Genomic DNA, 26,343 nt, shown 5'->3' with positions numbered 1-26,343 from the left:
ACGTATGACTTCAATGAACTGCTCAATGCTTTGTCACCATTGTGGGACAGCTCACCGCGTCTTATTCTTATTTGGTCGGGGAGAAGAAAAAAAAGACAACTTCTCTGAAAGATGACTGATGCTAGCTCGGCCCAACCGCAGTGTGTGTCTCAGCGATGCGAGGCTTACCAGAGGTTATTGGACGCTCGTCCTGCTCGGCCTCATCTACAACAATTAGCCGAGGCTCTCCAGCCGAGTGAGGCTCATCAGCTGCTAGGAAACGATCTTCGGCATCGGTTGATGGCACTCGGTGGATACGGCGCCGCTCCATTCTTCGTCGCCAAGGCTTATACACAATGACAGAGCCCAGTCCAACCACAAGGAAGAGACCACAGATACTCCCTCCAATAATCTCAAAGTTGTCTCCGATAGCACTGACGCCATCCCAGAAGCTCCCTTCGGGTTCAGCGACGTTCTGTGCCAGGGACAGAATCTGAACGATTCCGATAAAGGCTGATACAAAGACTGTGATTCCAGTGAGGACGATAGAATAGTACAGAATTGCGACCCTGTCCCGCGAAAAAGCCTTCGATGTGTAGAGAGCCATCATCAAGGCACCATCTGTGGTGTCAAGCAGACACATTCCCGCTGTGCAAGATTAGTACATCGCTGACAAAATATCTGATGGAGCAATTTACCAGTGAAAAGTATGGGGAAGATCAAGATGATCCACAAACTTGTCCCCGCAGCACCCTGGATACTTGCAATACCAAGCACAGCAATCTCAGAACTCGTGTCAAAACCTAGACCGAACAATACACCTAGAGGATACATTTTCCAAGGGCGGTCCACAATGCGAAAGACCTTCCGGAATACATTGGCCATGAATCCAGCTCCTTCGAGCTGCAAGTTTGCAGCTGCTTCGTCGTCCCCACCGCCACCGGCCTCATGATGTGGATCGGGTTGCTGTAGAACTTGACGAAGACGCTTGATCAGACGATATAGAATCCAGCCATTCCCAACAGATAGTAAGACCAGGAATGCTGCACTGACACTTGTGCCAATGATGCCCCCGATGTACTGGAAATTGTCGAAGCGGTCTCGCAGTGCACCTGAGGTAGCCGCCACGACGATACACGTAACGATGACAATGGTCGAGTGCCCCAAGCTGAAGAAGGTTCCAACGGTCACTGGTCGTTGCCCCGATGCAATCAGGCGCCGTGTCATCAGATCAATGGCGGATATGTGGTCGGCGTCAAGCGCATGTCTCAATCCGAGCGTATATGATAATACTGCCGGCGTAATCATCGCCGGATAGTAATGTAGCACGACGCCTACTGCCGCCCACACCACGGCATTCGCCAATATCAGAGTTGCTATGATAGTGATGACGGGAAGCGGCAGCGCCTTGATGCGAGCCAAGGGCCCGAGACCCGGTAGATTGAAGCGGGGCATCTCGACTCTGATGCCCAGTTGTATGTAACGTTTCTGCAAGGCGCAACTTTCATTCAACTCTCAATATAACAGGACGGCTAAGATGATATCTAGCAAATATATCACCACTATTCTCTTGTCTGAACACGGGAAATAAATCTATTATGGTGAAGAAAATTGCGTGCTCTTCCCCTCATCCCAGCCCCACACAACGCATCTCCATGAGCAAAAACGGCCACTAATAGTCAGTCTTGGCATAGCGAGTATTTACTCAGAGATAAGAAAGCATCGTCGGAGTATATCACCTGCCTTACCAATCGAAACACGCTGGGTGTTTCTCCCGGTGCTGAAAAGCTCACGACTAGAGGGGTTGCAACAACTTCGGAAACAAAGAATATAAGTACCTGCGTTGATAGAGGGACATGGGCACCACTTCAATCACCTGGTTCCTCGACAAGCTAGCATTGTAATTATAGATATATGAAAACCCGTTTATGTTCACAGCAGAAGTATGCTCAAGGAATACTCGGTTATCAATTGACTCTGAAGACGACACAAGGAAAGCCTCTCACCTACCAATTATACAGCAATGCTTGATCCGAACTGTGCGTGAAAGCGGATGCAGTAGCTCTTTAACGACATTTTACGGTGGGTTTTAAGTTAGAGTCTTTGAATCCCCTTGCATACGTCGCGCGTTGTTGCGATTATGTTGCTGACGGAGCACAACCACCAAGGAGCAAGTCTACTAGTATTTGACAATTGGTGTCTTTTGCGCAAGTGCGGCCATCCCCATAAACCAAATTTTTTTTTTTTTTAAAAAAATTTAAAATAAAATAAAATTTATTTAAGTGAAAAAATTCTTGAAAACACCGCTATCCCTTATCTCTAACCTACGGTTAGGACGGTCATCCTCTTTTGACGTGGGTTGACTGTGGGGATGTGACCCGAGAGACAATCTTCACGAGTAGCATGGCCTGATAACGATCCGAAACCGGTCTTGGTATGCTAGTCATCTGAGTCGGCATGAAATAACTCCTAATGTACTTAGAAAGTACTCCCCCCTTCAATGGCGGAATTTGATGTTGATCAACATGCTGGAGGTCTGTTTCGTTTTATTTTCTGACAACTACTTGCCAAATGGAACGGATCACCAGGGGTCCAACCCACACCGACAGAAAAGATGCCAGCCTCCAGGTAGCGCATAGGCGCGCCGGAAGGTACAACCCGAGTCGTCCGAAACTTGCCAGATCAGCACGCGGCAGTAGTCCAGAGTCCTGAATCGGTCATAATTCAGCTGCAGTCGCTTGTCGTTGAGCACGAATCATCCTATGGAGCCGACATTGTGTGGTGAGATGCTGACCGATCACCAAGAGCTGGTGGTCAACGTGTCGGTTTGACGGCACTTATGGGATCAAACGTGGTCCAATTCAAGCGTACAGATGCGCTTCGCGCGAAGAGTTCCCCATGAATTGTTGCATTGTCACCGCATATGGTTGACGCAGAGACCGACCGCCGCGATTACTGGTCGCCAGCTGTCCGGCATGGTCGGCTACGATGTTGCAATCGAACTAATTACTGCAGTCCTTCTTAGTGAACAAGGCGGTCTCATTTCTGCGGCTGACAGCGCTCCACGCAACATTCAGTCGTTGCATCTACTGTACGCAAAACATTCAAGATTTCCCATCAACTCGAACCACCGCAGTCTTGCGAATGCATGGTTTATGGGCAACGGCGCCATGCAACATAGAAACTGTGCTGCAGACATGCACATACGCGTTGATATGCTCTGGGCGATTTTTCACTGCGTCTCTGTACCTTCTCGTTAGAGCAGTAAGCCCGCATCGATGTGCAAGTGTATTATGCATGATAAGAAACGCTGGGATTTTGAATGCTGTGACACTTCAGCGGTTTCCATGGCTTTCTGCCACTCTGGTGGAAAGCTGAATCGACGAGGGTAACACAGCCAACCGTGCCTCGTATTGCACTCATTTCAATTTCACCACGCTGATTGGACTTCGCTCAGCATATTGGGGTCTGAATCGCGGCCGAAGGGAACTAGGTTAGAAGGATGGGACCCACTGCTTATACATCTGGGGCATTATATATTGAGCTCAAGCAAGCAAACAGGGTGTAGAGCCTCGCGAGCAGTTGTTCTCACGGATGGTCAGCAGTGCCTCTATTTATGCCAATGCATTTATCGTCTGACTGTGCTCCTCGCCACCATGCAATTGAGCAAAGAACATTGTGTGACACAACCGACTTGTGGACATTACAGAGATCAACATCTTGTGTCGCTTTGAAATGGTCCCCTTTTCCTAAACTCTGGGGTCTTCGGGGGTCAGTGAAACAGACCGACATTACTGATGTATGTAGGTACACAGCAGCCGCTTGGCCCGAACAGGGTGGCGACAATTAGCGAGGACCCTGAAATTGTCTAAATAGAAAATCCGGCCCACAAAAGCTCCCAGCCCTGCATGAGCGTCCCAACTAACCTATGTACTTTACTTTACATACTGTAGTAATGGATGCCAGCTTATCGTTCCCCAACGGGACGGCAGCCGAACCAAGCGGCAGCCAGAATCGTGTTATCGCTCATGCATTACAGGGGTCACCTAGCTGTTGACATGGTGCACGACTCTACTGTGTAGGGACGACGTCCGATATGCAAGAAGACGGGGTCCAGAACTACTCAACCCGTATGGAACATTATTGATCACCTTGAGCAAGGGTCCCAACGGCTCTCAACCGCTAACTAACTTAGTCGTTCCTAGGAATTCCCCAGAATATCCGCCTCGTTGCGTCCCCTGTCTCCCGATGAAAGCCAATCATGGCTCGGATTGGCAAGCCAAAGCCGGCCTCGCTCGTGCTCCTATCATTGCGTCGGCCAGGCCTCTTATTGCTCATGCCTTCCTCTTCAAAGTCGGTGAGCCCTGCTCCCCTGATCGTTCTTCCGTTCGTATGCCTTCCTGCAAACCCCTTCCAGCCTGATCTTCCTCTTCCTTCTCTTGCGGGAGAACCAATCGTCCTATTTTAAGCCCATCCTCGAGCATATAGATCTGTTCTCGAAGACTGGTCTTCAACAATTCGCGCGATCTCATCAATTGAATGTTGCTTTGGCTATCTCTAGGTAAGATCCCTCGAGTCATTGTACAAGATTACCAAGCACGACCCGCGGCTATGTACAATACTGTTGAAGTGATACTAACGTTTACTGATGCAAAGAGCCCGAATCGGACTTGATATAACTTTACAAACGTACTATATCTACTGTGTCACGATCAGGAGCTCTGTACAGCCTGCTACCATGGCTCGAATTCGATCCCGAAAAGAGGCTCCTGGTTATAGCTCCGAGTCCGAGGACGAACAACCTACAAGATCACATAGATCGCATAAGTCGTCCAGATCGAAGAGATATTCATCATATTCGGACTCTGGGAATGAAGAGCCGGGCAGATCCGGGAGATCCTCGCAGTCTCGCAAGGACCTCGACGCTTTCGGCTATAGCTCCTCATCCGATTCAGGGGATGACTGCTACCGTAAGTCCAGCAAGAAGAAGAATAACAACAATCAGAATCAGAAGAAGAAGAAGAAGAAGAGGAGGCCCAGTCCCCAACGTAGCATCAATAAGATATGGCATCACTTGTCGGCCAAGAGGTTTACAAAGGCGCTTGCGATCCTGCCGTTCGATCCCGTGCCTTTGCCAAGCAACCAGGATCGGCCAAATGAGCTGCTGAGCGCCGGCTACAATCGTGCTGTCGAAGAGTGTCGGCGCAAAGTGAAGAAGATCATTCAAGAATGCAAAAGGGTGAACACAAGATATAGAGACCCTGGTTGGGATATCGTAGGTCACCAATTCACCCCAGAAGTTAGGTATTTACATTGAGGTTAACATTTCTCCCAGGACTGGGATTTGAAAATGGGCAAGGGCAACTGTCTCAACTACCTGAGTTCCAAGAAATTTGATCTCTCCGGGCCGCGCCTGAGCACCAGCACTGCTGTTCCCAAGGCTATCAAAAGGGTTCACGAGATTTTTGAAGCCCCGACCTTCATGGAAAACCTTGACGCAGGCGACGTGAAGCAGGGCCATATTGGAAACTGCTGGCTGATTGCCAGTCTCAGTGCACTGGCAAATGTCGAGGACGGCATCAAGAAGATGTGTGTCGAATATGACACGCGCATTGGCATCTACGGCTTTGTCTTCTACCGAGATGGCGAGTGGGTTTACTCAATTATTGATGACAAGCTGTATCTCACTTCACCGAATTGGGACTCGCCTAGTCTGCAACGCGACCTTCTAAACCAGATTGACCGTGAAAGCCAAGATGCTGAGCAGACCTACCGTAAAACCTATCAGACTGGGTCCAAAGCACTCTTCTTTGGCTCAAACTTGGAGTCAAATGAGACCTGGGTACCATTGCTCGAGAAGGCTTTGGCCAAGGTGCATGGTGATTACTCTTCACTCATTGGTGGTTGGATTGGCGAAGGCCTTGAAGACCTCAGTGGTGGTGTCACGACCGAGCTTCTAGGCAGCGATATTCTTGACCTGGAAAGCTTTTGGGACGACGAGGTGAGCAAGGTCAACAAGGAGTTCATGTTCGGCTGCTCCACTGGACTCTTGGATGGCGGCTATGGTGAAAGGAGTGGAATTCGTGAGGGACATGCTTACGTGATGATGGTAAGTCCTATTTCATTGCTCCAGAGTTTATCCTTTCATATCTAACACTATCTATAGGACGCAAGGACACTGAAGAGTGGTGAGCGTCTTGTCAAACTGCGGAATCCCTGGGGAAAATTGAAGAAGGGCATCTGGGATGGTCCTTGGAGTGATGGCTCCAAGGAATGGACCAGCGCAGCTAAGGAAGAGCTGGGTCATAATTTCGGCAATGACTCAGTCTTCTGGATACGTTATGAGGATATGCTTCGTAAATTCCAGCACTTCGACCGCACCCGTCTCTTCCGCAGCCCGGACTGGCGATGCTGTCAGCGCTGGATTGGAGTTGAGGTGCCCTGGAAACCTCAATACAATGAGAAGTTTCACTTCGCCCTGACAAAAGAGTCCCCCTTGGTCCTTGTGCTCTCACAACTCGATAATAGATATTATAAGGGACTCCATGGGCAATACAGGTTCTACCTACACTTCCGCATCCATGAGCAGGGTAAGCCCGGCGCAGAGGATTATATTGTCCGATCACACGGGAACTATCTTATGGATCGTTCAGTATCAATTGAACTGCCCTGCATGGAGCCAGGCAAGTACTCAGTCTTTGTCAGTGTGGTTGGTGTAAGAGACACAAGATATTCTACCGTCGAAGAAGTTGTCAAGCGTGAGTGCAAGAAGCGGGAGGATCATGAAAAGCTTGCTTCTGTTGGTAATGCTTATGACCTCGCCCATGCTAAAGGTGTTGCACATCTTGAGCAGGTTGCTAAGCTCCGAAAAGATTCGGATGCTAAAAAGGCGAGCGAGTCACGACAAGGTGAGCGTCGCAGGCTGTGGGAGAAGCGTCATCTCAACCGCGGAGCCACCAAACAACAGCAGAAGAAGAACCAGGCTAAGCATGAGCGAAATAGCGAGGTGCGTAAAGCCGAGCGTAAGAAGAAAGAGGATGATGAAGCTGCCGAACGCAAGGTCAAAGAGGAAGCCGAGGCTGATGAGGGCAAAAAGAAAGAAGAGGCCGAGGAGATCGAGCTCAAGAAGAAAGAGGCGGAGACGCCTAAAGACAAAGCGGTTCAGACAGACGAGACAGTATTCAAGGACAAGAAACGTGATTCCACTGTCAACTATGACAACAAGCCTGACTCTCTTCCAGCTCAGGATGAGACTGGAGGGCCGAAGAAAGATGCTGTAGACAAAGCTGTCGAGAAGGATTTCGAAGCCAAGTCTACACCATCACCTCCTGCAGATAACAAGAAAGACTACTCTTCAGAGGCTGACTCTTCCGACAGTCCTGTTGAAGATTGGGAGGATCTCTACAGCAGTGATGATATGTCGAAGAAGCCTCGAATGCCACCACCGCCGCCTGCTCCTGCTACCACCGACAAGACGGTCGAGACAGACGAGGAGGCCGGACTTCCAGATCCATGGAATGCGATTTGTATTCTGGGCTTCCGCGTATATTCCAAAGACGAGAACTTAGATCTCCGTGTCGTGATCGAGGGCGGGGAACTTGCGGAAGGTGGTATGGGCGAGAAGGGCGCTCAAGATATTGACAATGCTCAAATGAACGCCGCTGGCGAGCGTGAGAAAACCGCCGAGAATGACAAGCCCCAGGACGAGGTTGAAATCATTGGTGGTGAGGCTGTCGTTAAACAAAAGATCCAGCCCAATGGTAGCAGCGAAGAGGCAAAATCGACCTCCAAAACAACAGAAATCAAGGTGGACAATGGCAAGTCCGCAGATCCGGATGATGACGATGACAATCACTCTGTCATCTCGCTGGAGTCAACACCGATTCCTACACCAGATGAGGAGGTTGATGATCCAACAAACAACTGCACACCTCAGAGAGTCACCTAAAAGGTGTGATTAGCAAACTATTTGGATTTCTGCTTCAATTACGTCGTTTATGGGAATGTTCTTATAAATGCACAGCAGGACAGGTGGATAGACTGAAGCGTTCGTTAGATCGTATCGTTATCTGTTATTGTATTTTGTCTCATTTACGTTATTAATGGACGTCTAGGCAGAGCAAGTGCGTTTTTATTTTTATTTTATTTTCAGGCGAAGAAATGGACATAATTGTCTAAGGGGTAATGGATAACAGGAATCAAGATCTTCCACATATAAGCACATCGCTACATTCAAAGAATATACAGATTTACTTCTACATTTCTGCAGACAAGTGTTCACACCTGAAACAAGTGAACATGATCTATGGCTCAACTTCTAGGCATGTGTTATATCATTCATTGAAATTTTTCTCAACGTATATATTGCCTTTCACAACGACTCTACTTATGGGCAACCGATCGGCGACAAACTCATTGGTAGCCGCTCAGGATATCATCTTCCACATTCCTGTTCTTGATAAAGTGCAAGAACTCCTTATCTAACATTGGACATCAGTCAATATCAATGCACAATGTATCATGCAAGTACTCACAGCTAACTTTCCCCTCACCATCAACATCGTTGATCAGTTGATCAATCTCGGCATCACTGACAGGCTCCGCCAAGCCATCCATCAGCTGCCGGAGCTGGCTTTGGGTGATGGAACCGTTCAGAGACGGCTCAAACTGCTTCCAGGCTTTGGAATACTCCGCATCCTCGTCCTGCGGTGGGTATGGCTGGCCGGTCATCATGGTGATGAATTCTGAGCCCACGTTAGTACGCAGGCTATAAAGACCATGAGCCGGCGTTGACGGTACCATTGAAGTTGATCGTGCCGTCACCGTCGAGATCGACTTCCTTGACGATCTTCTCGACCTCCTCCGCCGTCGGTGGTTGGCCGGGGCTCTGAGACATCACCTTGGCGAACTCTTCGACCGTGATGCTACCTAGTTTTTGAGTATCAGCATGAGGTACTCTGGGGTTTCCATCTCGGATGCATCAGGCGCGTACCATCCCTGTCTGGATCCTGTGGCCAAGTCAGTACGGAGTTGGCACGTGGCATTTTTGACTTCACATACATATGAGTCAAAAAGTTCCTTGAACACCTGGATCTCCTCCTTGGACAATGTTCTGGCCTGTCGGTTTGAATTTAGTTAGTCATTCCAAACCCCTCTCAATATGTCCTTTCGACAAGGGCGACCCACCATCGTGAAAGCGGGTGTTGTGGTTTGTTGAGTTGCTCGATTCGCTGGAAGGGGAATCTCGTGTCGTCTCACGAACTTTCGAATTAGAAAAGAATGTAAAGCTCAGAGATCTATGGGTGTCGGAAGGGGAGCAGAGGTGACAGACAGAAAAGAGAAGCTTTATGTTGACGAAAAATATCACTGTTCGCGCGCTGAAACAGATCTCCTGGGAACATTCCGAGCCAAGTGCTTGATCAACATGAGGGTTGTCACGGACCCGCATTCCCAACGATGCGGGCGACGCTCCACTTTCGCTCATCGGAAAATCGGCCCCCTTTTTCTTCCTTTAGGCGATAAACTGCCGCCACGGTTTCTGTGAAAATGCATCTTCAGAAAGTACTACACCTGAGGAATACTGGTATGGTTTACAGGCATTTGGACGAAGTTCCTCCTCTAATACCCTTGTCAATCTCTCTGGGCAATCGCTCTTTGAAATCGAAGGTGCGCATTCTCTTCTAACGTCATCGTGGTCCATTCTAAACGGCAGCAAGCAGATTGTATTTCGTACTGCAAAAGAACAACAAGGCTTGGAAAGTCGTAAAATTCCCTCGCTAAATGATTGACGCTAATATATATATATATATATATATGTATTTTCGGATGCAAAAAATATTTAAATGCCTGAGCCGAAGCCCTTGGTATTGAACGCCGATACGATGCAACATGATTCTTGATAACTCTCAACCAGACCCCCTCGATAGTGTTGTTTATTAGGCGGTAATGGTGATGTTGGCGTAAAATGCGTTGACGTCGAACGATCCAGATGCCTGCAAGTTATGTGAGCACAATGGATGCACTCGGTCAAGATGTAAATCAACTTACGCCCACCAAGTAAGGGATGGCTGCAACGATTTGGTAGTCACCAGCGGCTGTGGTGTTAGGAATAGTCAGGTCGACCGTGAAGCTGTTCAGAGGAACGCTGTCGGGACTGCAACGTTTGTTAGAGAATCTTGGTGACGAAGAGTGTGTGAGTTCACACATACTAGATGGGGGTGAAGTCAATCTGGGTTCCGACGCAGATAACCTCGCCGCAGTTCCAGCTGGCGGGCTTCAGACCCCAGGTAATCTAGTATAGTGAGTTAGAAGCTGCTCCAGTCGAAACATTGGCCGAAATGCTCATACAGAGTAGTCAACGTAGTTCTGGACGTAAATAGCCGTGTCTAGAGTAGCGGTAACCGTGCTGCCGGCAGCTGCTGTGTCGGGAGCGGTCACGTTGTAGATGTAGGCGGAAGCCGAAGGCATGGCGGCCAGGGCGGCACCGGCAAGAGTCTTGATTGAAACCATATTGACTGATTAGTTGTTAAAAAAATATGATAGATTATAATAGGTTGTTCTTAGTGCTTGGAGTGTCTTGCAAATATGTTGTTTACTTGAGTGATGCAGAGGGTCTTGAACCTCAATGGAGAATCTTCCGTATCTATTTATTCTTTAGAGGGCACAGCCAACTCGCTCGCCGACATGGCCAAAATTGCCATCACAATCAACGTTGCATGACAGTCTACAGTGAATACGAGATTGGACCCAGGCTGTGAGGTCATTGGGTTACCGTAAGTTACCCGCTGATCGACTTCAAATCTGCCGGAATAAGCATGGCTGTAAACTGGCACATTCGTCCGTAGCGTCCGCCGTCCGCCGGACAGCCTTCCAGTTCGTATTGCGCCTCGATCGACACAACTGGACTTTCCGAGTTGGGCATTTTCATGTCAGTATAGCAAGGAAGCAAATATCGAGAACTTTGTCTAGAAAGAAGGATATCTCCGTGGGTTGAATGACGGAGACCGGGTGTGGGCTTTCTGGGCGCTGCATTCCCGAGGACCCTGCGTTTCCCCGTTATTCGCTAATGATTGGGGCCAACTCATGCGCTAGCAGCCCCCAAAGTTGAGTGCGGTACCGGCACTTTTCAGCACTCCTTAGCCGCTAGCTGACAAGCGAGGTTGCGCTGTGATCAAGGCAGCCGCCTCAGCTGAAATCAGCTGACGGTAAGGCTTGGAAGCACCGGGGGATCTCTACCATGGTAGTTGCTAAGCTATGCCCAGTGGACTTCTAATGTTGTACGCAGAGCATGCACAACGTTACCCTACTGAGTATACCTTGACTGGCATCTTGTATGCACTGTGCAGGTTCGGATGATGGCAAGGCGCGGTACGGGGCATGTGGGGAGCGCTGGTGCTAGCCAGCGCAGAGTAGCTTCGCAGACGTCACCGGCACGAACGTGTTGTCTTTGGTATGAACTGACGACATCATACATCTTTTCTCGTATACGAATGAACTATGGGGGTTTACGGCGAACCTCAAGAACCCAGAATAGCTATGTCTGTTTATCGACTGCATGCCCGTCATCGGCAATATAATCCACCTGTTCTTGTCTCCGTCGCTGGTCATGCCGCCGAGTCAAAAAGGCTAAACCGCCAGTCCAGAGGACCAATGCAATTGAACATGCAATCATAGCCCACATACCGCGCTGGAGAAAAAAAAAATGTCAGTCACCTATAGGGCATATAGTCGGAACTCCGGGTATGACTTACAACGAACCATGGCGCCATTGAGGCGCCGTAGAAAATGATGGACCACCAGGCGTTTACTGCATTGGAACCGACATTCATGCCAGCTAAAACCACAGCACGATACATCGGATCTTCATATCTCATTGTATCATTGCACCAGGCAAAAAATGTCGCCTGGCATGCATACACAGCCCCTGCCCAGTAGTACGCACCAAAGACGGTTGCCGTCGAAGCTGGATTAGTTGGATCTTTCGAAGCCGTCAAAATCATGGCAGATGTAACGATCCCAGTGATACCAATGAAGTAACCAACCAGATAGCGTTTTCCATTAAGAAAGTCCGTCAAGGTGGCCCAAAAAAGGGTTGAGATTATGCCGACAGCAGGCACACCAGTAGGGTAGTTGTTGAGCTGCGACACTGTGTACTTGTTGGTTGGATGGCTCTTCATATAAAGCGATAACAACGCATTTGAGGAAAAAGATTCTGTCTCGCCAGCAATGATCCATAGCCCGACGAAGCCCCACCAGTACCAGGACGTGAGCACCATCTTAAGAAACTTCCAAGTGATTGGCGACTTCTGTTCGACATCTGGTATGCGCGACAGGGCCAATGCCTTCTCTGCATCGGTCAAATAAAAGGCTGTCGTGGTTTGAGGCGTGTCCGGAAAAAATAAGAACCCATAGATCGCTACTGGGATAGTTATGAGACCATCAATGATGAACAGCCACCGCCAACCCGTCAATCCGCTCTTCTCATGTAAGGAAGAGTAGATACCCGTTTGAATGAAGCCGCCGATCATGGTGCCAGCGAGGCCAGATGCTGTAAAGATGCCACTGCGTTTACCGAGCTCACGCTCCGTGTACCACGAGCCTAGGATATAGTGGGTGCCAACGAAAGTGGTCGCCTCAGCAATACCCTGGAAGAATCGGATAGCCATGATGGATTGTGGTTTCTGGACTGATGCCGTTAACATGGTCAAACCAGACCAAATTACCATCATTGAAGGGAAGAAATAGCGCGGCTTGACATAATGTAGAGACAGATTCGCAGGGATTTGTCCAATGACATATCCGACTGTGAAGCATGTGTTGATCTGGTTATATTGATCGCCAACGAAACCAAGATCTTCTTTCATACCAGAGACATAGGCTAAAAATGTCAAGTCAGCACTCACCTCCTCTAGTCAGTTTATGGGGTTTCTAGAGTGCGGTGAAGATTCGTCTGGAAACAAGAGGCGGCTCGAGTTGTTAAAAATTAAGGAACTCGAGGAACGGCAAAGTTGACTCATGATTCGCTTACCATTGGCGAGATTTGATCTATCGAGCTGAGCCTTGGTCAGCATGTACTTACAGGTGGTTGAGTATTAAATACTTACATAATTCGTGAAATAGCTCAAACAACAAAATGTGAGAATGAAAAAATCAATCTTCTGAACGAGCTTCCTTTCACCTGGTTGGTATTCCGTGTGGAGGTAGTCATGCAGCTTAGACGAGACGCCCATGGCGGCGATCTCTGGTGCAAGCAAATTGCTGCACGTGGTAGGAACTTTGGTTTGCTTTTTCGATAAGATTCAACGTCCACGATGCTGAGAATCGACTCTTTAATGTGAATTGTCAGGGCCACGAAGATGAGAGGTGTTATGGCGCCGAACCTCCGATTATACCGTATCTTCCACTCCACTGCGCTTCGTAGGCATGCGATCGGACGGGTTTGATTCGAAGATAAAGCATACACCTTGGCAACGGCATTCGGTCGTTACAATCAGTCAACGTAGGCGCCAGAGAAGCGCTGTGGGTTGAGCCTCAGTTCATGATATGCGTCGCTCGCCGGCCGGCAGTTCTAGGGACCCTTGCGCTTCTTGAGATAAGGATCTGATCAATGAGTTGACATTGAGAGTGTGATAAAGGCTCTTTCAATGGCTCCGCTCATGGACCCCAACTTTGATACTTAGTGTCTCCGCAACTCGCAAGCGGACCGCGGGTTCTGATAGGCGCTCTGAACCCCAGCAATCTTTCCTATTCAGGTCAATCCACCCCAGCTACAGTAAGCGTATGTGTCGGAGGCCTTGTTATACCGTTAGCTTGATCGGCCCAATGCCGATAATGCCGTCAATCGGATCTTAAAGAACCTAGCTGCCTAAGGTCAATTATAACTCCTGGTGCCAAAGAATAGCGAACTTAATAGAGACGACGCACCTATTTATACAAGGTTGTAACGAGAGTCGGAACATTTCGAAACTATATGTAATTCAGGTTTACAGCTTATCGAAAATGTCAGGTTGGGAAGAACGTGCAGCAAAAAAGCGTCAGGCTCTCCACGATTCTATTCCGCCAGAGTGGAGAATCCCGGCCGAGTTGTTGCCAGCCGACGATGTAGACGATGTCACAAGCTTTCCAGAGCAGTCGGGATGGTTCAGCTCGGAGGAACTGGCCATTACGGGATCCAGTGCTCTTGGCTTGCTTTCCAAACTTTTGACCGGTGAGATAAAGTCCGAGACAGTGACCAGGGCGTTTTGCAAGCGTGCCTCAGCAGCACATCAATTAGTACACCCCTCCCTGACCCGCTACGATCCATGTTTTCTCAGTAATCTAATGCCTCTATAGACAAACTGTCTCTCTGACACATGTTTCGAGCGCGCGCTTGAGACTGCCAAAAAGCTCGATGAGCACTTGGCGCGTACAGGCAAACCTGTCGGCCCACTCCATGGCCTGCCCATCTCTCTCAAGGATAATTTTAATCTGTGCGGTCTAGACGCGACTGTAGGCTTTGTGAGCCATATTGGGGAGCCCGCTGAATATGATGCCGCGTTGGCAGAACTGCTGTGTGGCGCTGGCGCCGTATTCTATGTCAAGACCAACGTGCCCACGGCTATGATGATTGCCGAGTCCGTAAACAATGTCTTTGGGCGGACAGTCAACCCATTGAATCGAAAACTCACAAGTGGCGGGTCTTCGGGCGGCGAGTCTGCCCTCGTCGTCTTCAAGGGCAGCCCCTTAGGCATTGGCACGGATATTGGCGGCTCGTTGCGGATTCCTGCTGCATGTACGGGATTGTTCACTTTGAGACCTAGTTTTGGCCGCTTCCCGACATTGGGTTGTCGCTCCGGCATGCCCGGGCAAGAGGCAGTCCAGAGCGTAAATGGTCCCCTGACGCGGACCCTGGATGACCTGGAGTTCTACTCTAAGACGGTTGTAGACTCGGAACCGTGGCTTGTTGATCCGCGATGTGCCCCTATACCTTGGCGCGCCATCGAGTTGCCCAAACGACTGAAGATTGCGGTGATGTGGAATGATGGCGTGGTGCTGCCCACACCACCCGTGACCCGGGCACTCAAGATTGCCGTGGACAAGTTAAAGGCTGCCGGCCACGACGTTGTGGATTGGTCGCCTGAGGATCAATTCGAGGGCTTGGACTTGCTTGGACGCATGTTCGTAGCTGATGGCGGCAATGCCATCACGAAAGAGATTGAGCGATCGGGAGAGCCATGGCGGCCTGAAATGAGAATGTACGAAACTGCAAAGGACATCAGTACGTCTGAGATGTGGCGGCTACATCTCGAACGTGTTGCTTTCCAGAAGCGGTATCTCGACCGCTGGAATAAGGCAGGTATCGATGCCATTTTGTGCCCTACTACACCATATAGTAGCGTGGAGAACGGGAAGTTTCAACATGGTAAGGACCTATCTTTGACATCAACTGGTGAGAGTTTCTTGCTAACCTCTCTCATTCAGTTGGGTATACAGGCGTATACAATGTTTTGGATTATGCGTGCATGTCATTTCCGTCCGGAGTATCGACTGATGCGGAACTCGACAAGGCACTTGGAGAGTCTTATCAAGGATTGAATGATATGGATCGCATGGTACAATCAGACTGTTAGTTTCCATCATTTCGTAAAGAGCGGAACGACGCTAACTCCCTCCAGATAATCCGGCTGCGGTGCATCGTATGCCAGTGAGTTTGCAATTGGTTGCTAGAAGGTACGGACCAGAGAAACACATCAGTTCGACTATCCTGCTAATTATGACAACTAGACTTGAGGAAGAAAAGGTCATCGCAATGACTAGGGTCATACTGAATGCGATAGTCTAAGTATTAATCGAAGAGGAACTGCCAGCAAGTAAGGCACTGAGAAGAAAAAGAATTTAAAAAAAAAAAATAAACCATAGATGCTGGCCGAATAGGTATAATCAATTAAAAAATACCACGACGGTGATGGGTATGGAAAATAACGTCCAGAGATCTCAGTCAAAGCGCCTTGTTGCTCCGAAATAACTTTTCCATCCAAAATGCTTCCACTTCCTAACACCGTCGCACACATGCTTGGACTCCAGAATGTCCATGTAAATCCGGTTTTTTTTAGGGCAACTGAAAGTGGCGCCAGGAAACAGATAGACTAGCAAACAAACAACTAATAAAAGTACTGATGCCCTCCAGTGCCACCTGGCGGCTGCTGGGACATAAAGTCGAAATTCATATCAGTTCCTGTATAGAATGGATCGGGTGATTCTGCATATAATCAGTAACATTTATAAATTGTTGACACATAAGACGTACCCCAGAAGATAGAGTCATAGAGGTCCATTGGCGACATATTCGACATATATGCTGTAGGGTCCATTTGCGTCATGTCCGTAACGCCCTGGACTGATAATGGCTGTAAAGATGGATTATAGTGCATGTTCCTGACAAAAATATTAGCTTGCTGGTATAGTTTCATCAGGGAGTCGAACTGACGTAGAGAAGTCAGGCAACGTGGCCCCATTTTGAAGCTCGGTCATTGCGAGAGCAGCATCTTGATGTGGATCTAACCCGGGGTGTGCTCTTTGCTGCAGGTTGCCCATTGCGTTTTGCAAAGACGCAACCGGCGTTCTTGCCCCCGAAGGCACTTCGCTCTTGAGCCCCGAAAGCCCCTGTAACGACCCATAGTCATAGATGTGCTTCAAGGCAGTTAAGGCTCTAGACAACGGCCCAGATAGCTCAATATCTTTGTCGCTGATCGTGATATGTCCAGGTGGTGGACTGGTGCGCTCTTTCGCAGCCGCTGCTGAGAGAGCTGAGATGAGATCACCTTGAAGACGACGAACCTCCGTTTCTGTCTTAGGTTCAGATAAGAGACCGAGGAGGACAGCCGATGAGAGACCGTGGTACGTGAATGCCCAGCTGCGTGTCGGTATCACAGAGATATTGTGCATGGAGAGAAACATTTCGACTGTCTCGATAAGATTCGCCTTGCACATAGCAGACAATGCTTTCTTCTCGGACGGACTCAGCATTGTGCAGTCACTACGAAGAGCTGGCCGACAACATACAGACACCACAAACGCAGTGTGAAGTCTTAAAGCATAATGCTGAAGTCGGTCAACCACTGTCTTCAGTGCCTCTTTATTTCGTAATTGCGGGTAGACTTTTTCACGCAATGATAACACTTCATCACAGTTTGCTACAATGGTGTCATATGTCGCTGTCGAAGAGGCATCCGGATTGAGCTTCTCAGATATAATCTGACAAAGATGATACATGGATTCGAGGTAAGAAAGGCCTTGTACAGTGGCGCTCGGCGATAGCGGTATTGGACAGCATTGAATGTTTGTCATATTAGGTCTGTTTATTGGTTAAATCTCAACTTATTTGAAAGCGTTTTGACTTACCGATCGAACGACAGAGATGTGAGGGTGTCATGCCACTGGCAAGTCCACCTTTTGCAGTTAGTACCCTTTGCTTAGTTCATGAAGTTGTGCACTGTACCAAAGTTTCCTCCTAACATAATCTTTGACGGATAACTCTGCGGATCCGTCTTCCTGTGATGGTGCTCGGTGAAGTCCCAGAGACTGAGCAAGCCTGCATGTTAGTGCAAGTAAAGCCCAGGAGCCCTCTGCTTTCATATCGTTCAGCAAAACAAAGCTTGTCATTAAGAGCGCTTGGATCGAGTCGAGATTCGGTCTTGAGATTTGGTCGTCAGCTTTGAAGTTGTCCGTATTATCCTCAGTGTGATCTTACTGACCTAAGTAAGAAATTGCCAAGTCTCAGGAAATGGAAACATATCTGTATATATCTTTGGGAATTTCGAGTCCGGATATGGTATGGTGAGTCATGGTATTGAGAGCCAACAGCGAGGACAGCAAAAAGAATGGCAAGCCAGGAGGCGGAAACGTGTTGCGTTTTGGCACCCGCCTCGCGAACACTTCTTGCTCGCTCTTCAAGATAGATCATTAAACGCGACTCAAGATCTTCTATGTCAATTACGAAGCCCCAAAAGGGATGGGGCACCTCTTTGTATGATTTGAAGAGCCTGTGCTTGGGAAATTAGTGTGTAAAATATCCTTCAAGTTACTAGAACATACTTTAGGACTTCACGGTCAGTAGGAAGCTCCGCTGATATTTCCTGTGTCATCCTGTCCAAATGTTGCGTAGACATGAGCGGGAAGGGCGCAGAGTTGTCAAGTCCCCAGATAGGCCGCATGTCACGTCGAATATCTATGCCATTCTTCGTCTCTATGGGCGAAGGTTGATCGCGTAAGATGGCAGGAATGCTGTTTTGACCAATGTAACGAGGTATCTCCATAGACTCCGATTGATCTAAGTAAGGTGTGAGTATGTCACTTTGCTTAAAGACAGGTCGAATGTACCTATAGCTCTAGGCCATCCTGACGGTTGGTGGTCATGTCCATGGTCATACTCTTCACCCTCCTCGGGTGAATGGGGGCGTTTCGTGCCATGTGTGCTTCCAGCTTCAACTGATGCAGCCTTGCCAGCATTAGAACGATTGGGCTTATACGAGCATAGTTGCGGATGCTCCCGCTTCACGCAATTTTCGCATGGCTGCTGGTTATCACATTTGACCTTCCGCTGACGGCAAGGCCAGCAAGCAGTGCCTATCGATGCCATAGTCAGTAGACTGCTTACAAGCGCATGGTAAGCTTCAAGATGTGCTTCGCTCTTGTCACACTGACTCAAGAGCTAACTAGTTAAACAACGACGGTAAAGTTTCTGGGCCACTCACCATATCGAACTTTACGATGTGAGTGGATTATACGGCTAGCTTCTTCCGGTGTCAGATCCTCCACGGGGATCTGGTTGACGTCTTGGGAATTCGACATGGACACGGCGTATAAACCGTTCACTCAACCACGGACGGGCATGCGGCGCCCCGCTTGGCAATAACGATTAACGACTTGGGACCCACGGACGTGAGCTCAATTGGATCCTATACACTGTCGGGCTGTCTTGGCTTTACTTTCACTTCTGATGATTGAGTTTGCGACAAAATTGTTTCAGGAGCAGGATGCCGAGTTGCAAGCGAAGACCGAAGAGCCCTTCGTACAGATGGTGGCATGCACATCTCGCGCGGGGGCAGGATGAGGCGAACAATTGGCTAGTTAGGGTGGGGCTCAACGCCGAGCATGCCGAGCAGTTCACTGTGTCAGTATCTAAATGCACGTTGCGCCGCTTGAAGCCTGCCAAATCTCGGCGATGTTCAACATTAATCCGGCAAGATACCAATTGCACACAAGCTAGTACGGACGCAATAGTTGCTAAGTTACAATGCTCAAGCAGCTAACAGCCCCCCACACTGCGGGAGCGCCCGAATATGTTCTATGTAGTGTGACCCCAGAACACCCCTCCACTAAACGCTTTAGCTTTTCAGCTGCTGACAGGTACCGTATCTCATCTACGCGCCTTCCTCTCATTTACAAGCCTCCCCGAAGGTCAACGCGTGTCCAGACCGCCCCTCTTTCAATTGAGAAATTGGCTCGCATCGCACATGTGCTGTCGTGCTCGCTTCGTGGAGCTCACGCGTCCCAAACAATCGCTCTTTCCCACTCGCTCTTGTCTAGGTCTAACTTTATTCCACAGACCGAAGCTAGCTCCAAGCTTGTGCTCCGCCCTGGCTTGGGTCCTAGAGGTTGCCATTCGCTGGAGAGGGGTGTTCTTGGTCTCTGTACTAATCGCTACGTCTATAGACGGTTCGCTGCTATGCTTCTCGCCCATGATATGATCTTGCTGATTAATACGGGGTTTAGCTGCATTTTGCGCGTGCCGGAGGATTGACGTGTTTGGTTTAACCGCAAAGACCATTGGCCCTCTGCCGGTGGTCGTGGTGGTCGTGGCCATTCATGCAACCATTTACCCCGAAGAAGCAGGTCACTGCTGCCAACTCCTTCTCTTTCGCTCGCAGCACAAGTACCTCGTTCACGCATGACTCTGCAGTGGAGGACTCTTTCCAAGATCTGTCACATAAATACAATCTGCAGTTGACAGTCCCAGATAGGAAAATCTTGGAACGATCACCGCAGAAGCAACGAGAGTTAGCTGAGCAAGGTTTGGAAGATCGAGATGCAACCATCTATCGACGTTTTCGCATTCATTTTCGCACAAAGACACTGGACCTTGTCTTGAACACTTACGGCGAGCGTGTGAAGGTACTATGCGAAAAATGGGTGCGCAAACCTCGAGGAGAGCCAGATGTCACACCTCGGAAAACGATTTTGCCTAAGGCGACCAATCCTTGGGAGCGGGATGAGTTGAAGCGATTGTTAGACCAAGTATTACAGGAACACAGGCCAAATGTAGCTGAGTCTCGATTGACACTGAGAAGTGGTCGTGAGTTGCCTGCCTTGGACTTCAAGCAATCAGGTAGGACAACCCGGTTTGGTACTGTCAAGCGCACTTCAAATGAGTTTTCCGAAAAGATTGGCAAGCGAGCGAAGAATTCCGCCGGTGGTCAGCACGTGTCTGATCAAACATCTGGCTCTTCTATGGGTGTGGGACGGGATGAACGAAACTACTTTGACCTTTCTACCAATGTCAGCCAGGAAACAGTTGTGTTCTCTGACCATGGCCGCAGAGTTTCACAGGGAACACAAACCACGGTCGAAGCTAGCAGCCAGGAAAAAGCCAGGCGGCCACCTGCACAATCACGCTCGTTCTCCGTCTCGTCCAGCTCGATTCAGGCGCCGGAAGAATCCTTTGACCATGCCGAGAGCCATCCACAGTTACATGAAGACGTCCGACAATTCCTCGATAGTAGTTCTCCATTACATACATACTCAGACTTTGGCAGTCTGCTTCCGGACCATGAATTAGTCCAGCTTGAGGACAGTTTTGCAGAGCCGGATATTACGGAGATCATGTCACCCGCTATTTTGGAACTCGAGGAGCGACTACAAGCGTCCTGGCGTAAGTGGGAGGGTTAATACCATGAATGTTCTTGAAGCTAATCTGAAGTAGCTCGAACCCCTCCTGGACTTGCAAAAGCCCCCTTCCCCGTGCTGTGGGAGGTTTTACGAGTTCTCCTTCATTGTAAAGTCGAGATTAGTACGTTTGAGCTTGAATACGAACAGTCTTGGACCAATCAGAATCATCTATGGCGTATCCTTCACAATGATCCTTCGCTTGCTGGCAAAACGCTCCCTGAAAAGTCTAGCGCGGCTGCTTGGGATGCTGCTCTAGCCAACTTTTATGTCAATAATCAGGCTGTAATTCTTGTTCTTGCTTTGACACCAGCAACGGGAAGTAGTGGAGCGTTCTTCCAGGTGCAGCTGCATGCTTTGAAAATTGACAACACGCACCGCCTTGCTCGCCGGTTCGGTCCCGATCGGTTCATCGAAATGATCGTACCTTCGATTGATCGACAAAACATGTCTATATTAAAGACGTTTTCAGAGGAGACTATCAACTACATAAGGCGTTGGGTATTCACTAATGTTCACCCAATGTCTGGCCGGTTTTGGAAGCCCTTTTTTGTTCGTTCTATTCGTGAAGGGCCAATTAAAAAGGCGGCAAATAAGGGTGACTGGGTTGAACCTGGGCCCAAGCAACTCATGAAATATCGTTTTTACCTATTTGCTCAGGATGGAAACGACTTCCAGGCGCCTAGTTTGCCGGGATTCCCCGTCAAAAATGAGCCAATTGCAAGCCACACAAAATCGAGTGTCACCAGCATGATCCGATGGTTGCTTGAGCCGTCCGAGAACGCTGACCAGCCAAGTCTGAAGCTCTTCTCACGAATCTCGTTGGGTCTGAGTCGAACGGAACCAACCATAATTTTAGAGAAGAGCCAACTTCGTCACGTGCCCCTCGACATTCTGTCACCCACTGGGAAAGTGATGAACGATGGTATTGGACGGATGTCGCCAAATCTTGCACGGCAGATTCGCGATTCTCTGTGTCTAACTGAAACGCCCGCTGGATTTCAAGGTCGCATTGGAAGTGCTAAAGGATTTTGGATCCTTGATGTATCGGACAGAAGCAATGATGTCTGGCTTGAGACATACCCGTCCCAGCGGAAGTGGAATTGCAACTTTAACGACGAAGACCATCGAACTTTTGAGGTCAGCAGTTATCCACAGCTTCCTGCATCCGCCGGTTTAAATACCCAATTCCTGCCAATTCTAATGCAGCAGGCATCAACAAAGCGCAAACGTGAAGCGCTAAAAGAATATCTCAGTGATCTCTTAATACAACTTCTCAACGATGAGATAGAAGCTCAGAGGATCGCTATGCAGGACCCTTTGTCCTGTTCAGCCTGGGTTGATAGAAATTCAACATCGCGGCGCGTGGAGCGTCTCAATGACAACCAAGTACCTCGCCTAGGCAGTATGCCCCGACACGACGAAGATCGAATCCAATTTTTCTTGGCCGCGGGATTTAATCCCCTGAAGCAGAAAATGTTGTGGGATATGATATGGAAGCTCTGCAAAGACAAATGCGAAGAATTGAAAAAACGCATTAATATAAAAGTGGGTCGATCGATATATGCGTACATGGTCATCGATTTCGAGGGCATTCTGGCAGAGGATGAAGTCCAGGTCAGCTTTTCATCAAATTTCAAGGACGAACTCTCTGGTTTTTCTGATACACTATTGCATGGCATGGACATACTCGTCGCCCGGTCGCCAGCTCATTTCGTGAGTGACATCCAGAAAGTCAGGGCTGTTTTCAAACCGGAACTAGGAGCACTCAAGGATGTCATCGTTTTCCCAAGCACGGGCAATACGCCACTGGCCGACAAGCTCAGTGGCGGTGACTACGATGGTGACATGGCTTGGGTGTGTTGGGACCCTGATATTGTCAGCAATTTTGACTCTGCACTGGTCCCAGATGGTCCAGATCTCGTTAAAGAAGGTTACCTTTCGAAACAGAAGGGAACTTACCGCGACCTCATTGAAAAGCACCAAGGCAAAGCGACTCTGAAATTCTTGGAAGATGGATTTGATTTCAACATGCAGCCCAGCTTCTTGGGGTTGTGCACTATTTTCAAGGAGAATCTTTGCTATCAAAGGCATTCATACTCGGATGCCACAGCAATTCGCCTGAGCACAATGCTTAGCAACCTTGTGGACCAATCAAAACAAGGCATTGTCTTGACCGCTAGCGACTTTTCCAAATTCAAAAGATCACTTCTCGGGAAGAATGAGGCAGAACCTCCGCCGCCCAGATACAAAGCAGACTCGTGGGCTCCCAAAGACCGACTAGCGCACATAATTGACTATCTTAAGTTTAACGTGATGATACCTACCGTAGACGCTGAGTTGGACCGTCTTAGTAAGTCAACACAAGGCCATAAGGCGGAACCTTGGGACGAGGATTTGGCCTTCTACTGGCACTATTTTAATGACTTGCGAGTAAAAGGCAACAGGAGAATTGGCCATGGTATGGAAGTCCTTCAAAACGACATTGAGCATTTCCATCGCACCGTCGACGCGTTGCGGGCAAATGAGGACCTCACTTTTGACGAGAAAGTATGGAGGTCTTATAAAGAATTTCAACTCATCAAGCCTCGGGGATTTGCGGGGACAGTAGGCGATGTCATTACTGTGAGGCATCCCGAGGCTCAACAACATACGGAATGGGATCTTCTGAGAGCTTCGACATACTACAAATTTTATTACTGGCGATCCAACTTCATATGGTGGATCATTGGCTCTGAGTTGCAGGAAATTAAAGCAAAAGCATCACGTATTGGTCCGATCGTGATGATCAACGCGAGTACATATGCTGCAATGAGGCACGATCCAAAATATATACGCACCCGCAACGCGAAACTTGAAGGTCTTCAAGATCCATTCCACGAAGAAAGGGAGCCATGGGAGGAATGATGACCCAAAAGAATCACTAAAAGGAACCGCTGATTCAGATGATATTGCTAGGGGATCAAGCATTGGTACGGCAATAGAAGGTGGTAGATATAAGCACAATGTGTAAGCGATACAGTGTGCCAAATGTGCAAGCACGTATAACGTAGAATATTTTTTATTGCTAGATACCCCTTGATCGTTATTTGAAGGTCTTTTCCGCAGCATAAAAATAGAGCTGATTTTTCGTTGGCGGCCTCAGTTTTCAAGAATAACAATGATAAAGATGAAGTGCCACGTTGTATTCCACACAAGCACAGCCCGATTTCTACATCAAATGATACCCCCTACACCTATGGAGTTGTCCTAGTAGCGTAATCAACGAAGTACACAAAGACCTGCCATTTTCGTATGTATTGTCTCCTTGGGCCATGTATTGAGTATGTGGTTTGCTGCGCCGCCAAAAGTGCCGTTTCTCAGCAGACAATGTATTCTAGGTGCTTATAAATAATTTTGTCCTCTGGGTGATCCTGAAGATGTGCTTGAATTAAGTATTACTTAAGCTCCTAATCTACCGCAATGACTTTTTAGTCTAGGTTTGTGAAATTGCTTCAAAGATGCCTACTGCAACAGAATAGTTTGGCCTCACCATAATTGACTTTGGTCCGTTAACGACGGCGTACACGGCGCCAGCGTGAGTCTGAACATCAAAATCGCCCAAGGAGTTAGCTAAAAAAAAAAAAAAAAAAAAAGGAAACAAAAAGGACCCCTCGGTAGATCGTGCGCAACTGGCACCACTGACCAATATGTGGCAAAAGCGAACAAAAGCTGGCGCATATATGCATTAGTTAGTTGTAGTTCCTAACGAATGTCGATTGCGTGCCGTCTAGCTCGGCGTTGGATACCCAGATCTCTGAGCTGTGGGATAAACCAAACCATGGTTTCATCCACTATTGCTCTCCGGGACTTGTCTGTCCTTCTGGTTGGACAACTGTTGGCACCGCTGCATTTGGCACCGGGACCGCGAGTGATTTACGGAACGCGTCTGGCATTCTCGCGGACAACCGGTACTCGGTCTATCTTTCCAACAATGCCAGAGTCTAGTGCGCTTAAAAGTGTCGCAGAGCCCGGTAAGACGGTCGTGTACTACTGTCCAAGGCATGAGTCTATATAATTCCAAGTTGGTTTGCATGGTCTATAACTGTAGTCTTGCAGTAGGTCCGAAGAACGACCTAATGCCGAATGTATCTCGTCCATCAGACCATTTACCAGCTCGACGTGAACGTTTCTGGTCACTTTAGCTGGTGCTACAGTGGGCGTTGTGCTCTTTGTTGGTCTCTGATAAGATCCACTGCGCACGCGGATAGTTGGTACTCTGGATATTCAGAGTTAAGTCTACTTGCGCTCATTCACGTATGTATATGCAATTGCAGAGCAATTACCATGTTATTCTTCCCCCTGTTTCGTCACTCATATCAATTGGAAAATTTTCTTCTACTTTCTCCTCGTAGAACTCATTTTCGTCGCTCTGACCAAAACGAGGTCTAGAAAGATGTCACTTCTACTTCAATTACCTACCGAGCTTTGGCTCAACATCTTAGGGAAGCTTCACAGAACATACCTATTTCGGCTCCTCTTTGTCGATCATCAATGACGCCAATTTACCACCCAAAGCTTTACAAGCGACTGAGGGATATTCAAGAGCTTCCGTGCCCATAGGTGCTGCAGCCACGCCTATGGGAGTCAAAAATGAAGTCCCTATGTGGGCTATTAATTCAAGCATCCCCTCGACAGTAGAGAGGGTTCTGGAACTCGGAGCCGACATCCGAAATATCAACAAGTAAGATGGCTAAAATGCTATTTCGGGTTTCTTCTCAGCAGTCCAATACTCGTAGCAGCCGCCAGAGACAACCTTGCTAGAGTAGAGTCCTTGTTGAGTTACGGTGCTGACGCCTACACCGGTACCAAAAATGGGTTAAAGCCTATTCCCATGGTGACATCGGAGTTGATGGTCAGAGCACTAGTCAAGCCAGGATCAATGCCGACTTTATATACGGGAACGAAAAAAATACCACCTTTGCTGTACGCGCACGCAATGGTGAGGTAGAGGCACTGCAGATTCTTTTCGACGTCGGTTTGGATGTCAGGGAGCATGATAGTAGCGGAGGATGCGTCTTGCTGCAATCATATTGCTTTTTCGTACCGCTGGCTGCGGAGTGGCAAGCCAAAGCTAAGCAATTGCTGATAGAAAGAAGTGCTCCTTTGGGAGGCCGATTTAACTCCACCTACCAACCTAGCTAAGAGATGACTATCAGTGGGTTTGAACACGAACTAGAGCTTCAATCAAGCTGGTGCATAGTGGTGGTTTTGTTATAGACGATAGACTTGTGCTCGCAATGTTTGTTACGTTAATCTTTGTATTAGGAAAAGTACGTAGGGATTAGAGAGAGAGAGAAATACTCACATAAAAAAAGTCCATTCCTCTCTGCAAACAAAGCTCGATGTAGAGATGATTGTGCCCACGGGTTTACAGGACTTTGATGCCTAAAAGAAAAAGAA

At 48.4% G+C, this 26,343-nt stretch overlaps 8 protein-coding genes across 8 annotated transcripts; 3 read left to right on the top strand and 5 right to left on the bottom strand.

Moving 5' to 3' along the window:
• Window positions 1-121: 121 nt before the first annotated feature.
• BKA67DRAFT_517007 (high-affinity nickel-transport protein-domain-containing protein) lies at window positions 122-1,434 on the bottom strand (the record flags this gene model as incomplete). Its single annotated transcript, XM_046097869.1, has 2 exons — window positions 122-627; window positions 678-1,434. 2 exons carry the CDS (start codon window positions 1,432-1,434, stop codon window positions 122-124), a joined length of 1,263 nt encoding a protein of 420 aa, XP_045958810.1.
• A 3,283-nt stretch (window positions 1,435-4,717) lies between these two features.
• Window positions 4,718-7,927, top strand: BKA67DRAFT_535856 (uncharacterized protein; the record flags this gene model as incomplete). Its single annotated transcript, XM_046100073.1, has 3 exons — window positions 4,718-5,254; window positions 5,315-6,088; window positions 6,146-7,927. The coding sequence occupies 3 exons, from the start codon at window positions 4,718-4,720 to the stop codon at window positions 7,925-7,927; spliced, it is 3,093 nt and encodes a 1,030-aa protein (XP_045958809.1).
• A 261-nt stretch (window positions 7,928-8,188) lies between these two features.
• Window positions 8,189-9,061, bottom strand: BKA67DRAFT_565487 (uncharacterized protein). Its single transcript, XM_046102813.1, has 3 exons — window positions 8,779-9,061; window positions 8,514-8,723; window positions 8,189-8,459 (listed from the first exon to the last, which is right to left on the bottom strand). Exons 1-3 carry the CDS (start codon window positions 8,873-8,875, stop codon window positions 8,392-8,394), a joined length of 375 nt encoding a protein of 124 aa, XP_045958808.1. The 5' UTR covers window positions 8,876-9,061; the 3' UTR covers window positions 8,189-8,391.
• Window positions 9,062-9,914: 853 nt separating this feature from the next.
• On the bottom strand, window positions 9,915-10,488 carry BKA67DRAFT_535854 (uncharacterized protein; the record flags this gene model as incomplete). The annotated part of the gene is made up of 4 exons (XM_046100072.1): window positions 9,915-9,971; window positions 10,027-10,132; window positions 10,188-10,270; window positions 10,327-10,488. 4 exons carry the CDS (start codon window positions 10,486-10,488, stop codon window positions 9,915-9,917), a joined length of 408 nt encoding a protein of 135 aa, XP_045958807.1.
• Window positions 10,489-11,512: 1,024 nt separating this feature from the next.
• On the bottom strand, window positions 11,513-13,208 carry BKA67DRAFT_592620 (major facilitator superfamily domain-containing protein; the record flags this gene model as incomplete). The annotated part of the gene is made up of 4 exons (XM_046104855.1): window positions 11,513-11,665; window positions 11,730-12,856; window positions 13,007-13,031; window positions 13,083-13,208. 4 exons carry the CDS (start codon window positions 13,206-13,208, stop codon window positions 11,513-11,515), a joined length of 1,431 nt encoding a protein of 476 aa, XP_045958806.1.
• Window positions 13,209-13,977: 769 nt separating this feature from the next.
• BKA67DRAFT_592619 (amidase) lies at window positions 13,978-15,799 on the top strand (the record flags this gene model as incomplete). The annotated part of the gene is made up of 5 exons (XM_046104854.1): window positions 13,978-14,250; window positions 14,311-15,379; window positions 15,439-15,582; window positions 15,633-15,687; window positions 15,742-15,799. 5 exons carry the CDS (start codon window positions 13,978-13,980, stop codon window positions 15,797-15,799), a joined length of 1,599 nt encoding a protein of 532 aa, XP_045958805.1.
• On the bottom strand, window positions 15,740-19,019 carry BKA67DRAFT_565441 (fungal-specific transcription factor domain-containing protein). The gene is made up of 7 exons (XM_046102812.1): window positions 18,337-19,019; window positions 18,052-18,286; window positions 17,712-17,999; window positions 17,456-17,650; window positions 17,359-17,406; window positions 16,445-17,311; window positions 15,740-16,392 (listed from the first exon to the last, which is right to left on the bottom strand). Exons 1-7 carry the CDS (start codon window positions 18,593-18,595, stop codon window positions 16,227-16,229), a joined length of 2,058 nt encoding a protein of 685 aa, XP_045958804.1. The 5' UTR covers window positions 18,596-19,019; the 3' UTR covers window positions 15,740-16,226.
• An 805-nt stretch (window positions 19,020-19,824) lies between these two features.
• On the top strand, window positions 19,825-23,808 carry BKA67DRAFT_535850 (RNA dependent RNA polymerase-domain-containing protein; the record flags this gene model as incomplete). The annotated part of the gene is made up of 2 exons (XM_046100071.1): window positions 19,825-20,887; window positions 20,939-23,808. 2 exons carry the CDS (start codon window positions 19,825-19,827, stop codon window positions 23,806-23,808), a joined length of 3,933 nt encoding a protein of 1,310 aa, XP_045958803.1.
• Between the last annotated feature and the right edge of the window lie 2,535 nt (window positions 23,809-26,343).

This window comes from Truncatella angustata (assembly GCF_020726525.1).
Source record: "Truncatella angustata strain MPI-SDFR-AT-0073 chromosome Unknown BKA67scaffold_4, whole genome shotgun sequence".
Classification (NCBI taxonomy): Eukaryota; Fungi; Ascomycota; class Sordariomycetes; order Amphisphaeriales; family Sporocadaceae; genus Truncatella; species Truncatella angustata.
The sequence above is the reverse complement of the archived record's forward strand: the minus strand, read 5'-3'. Positions and strand labels throughout refer to the sequence as shown.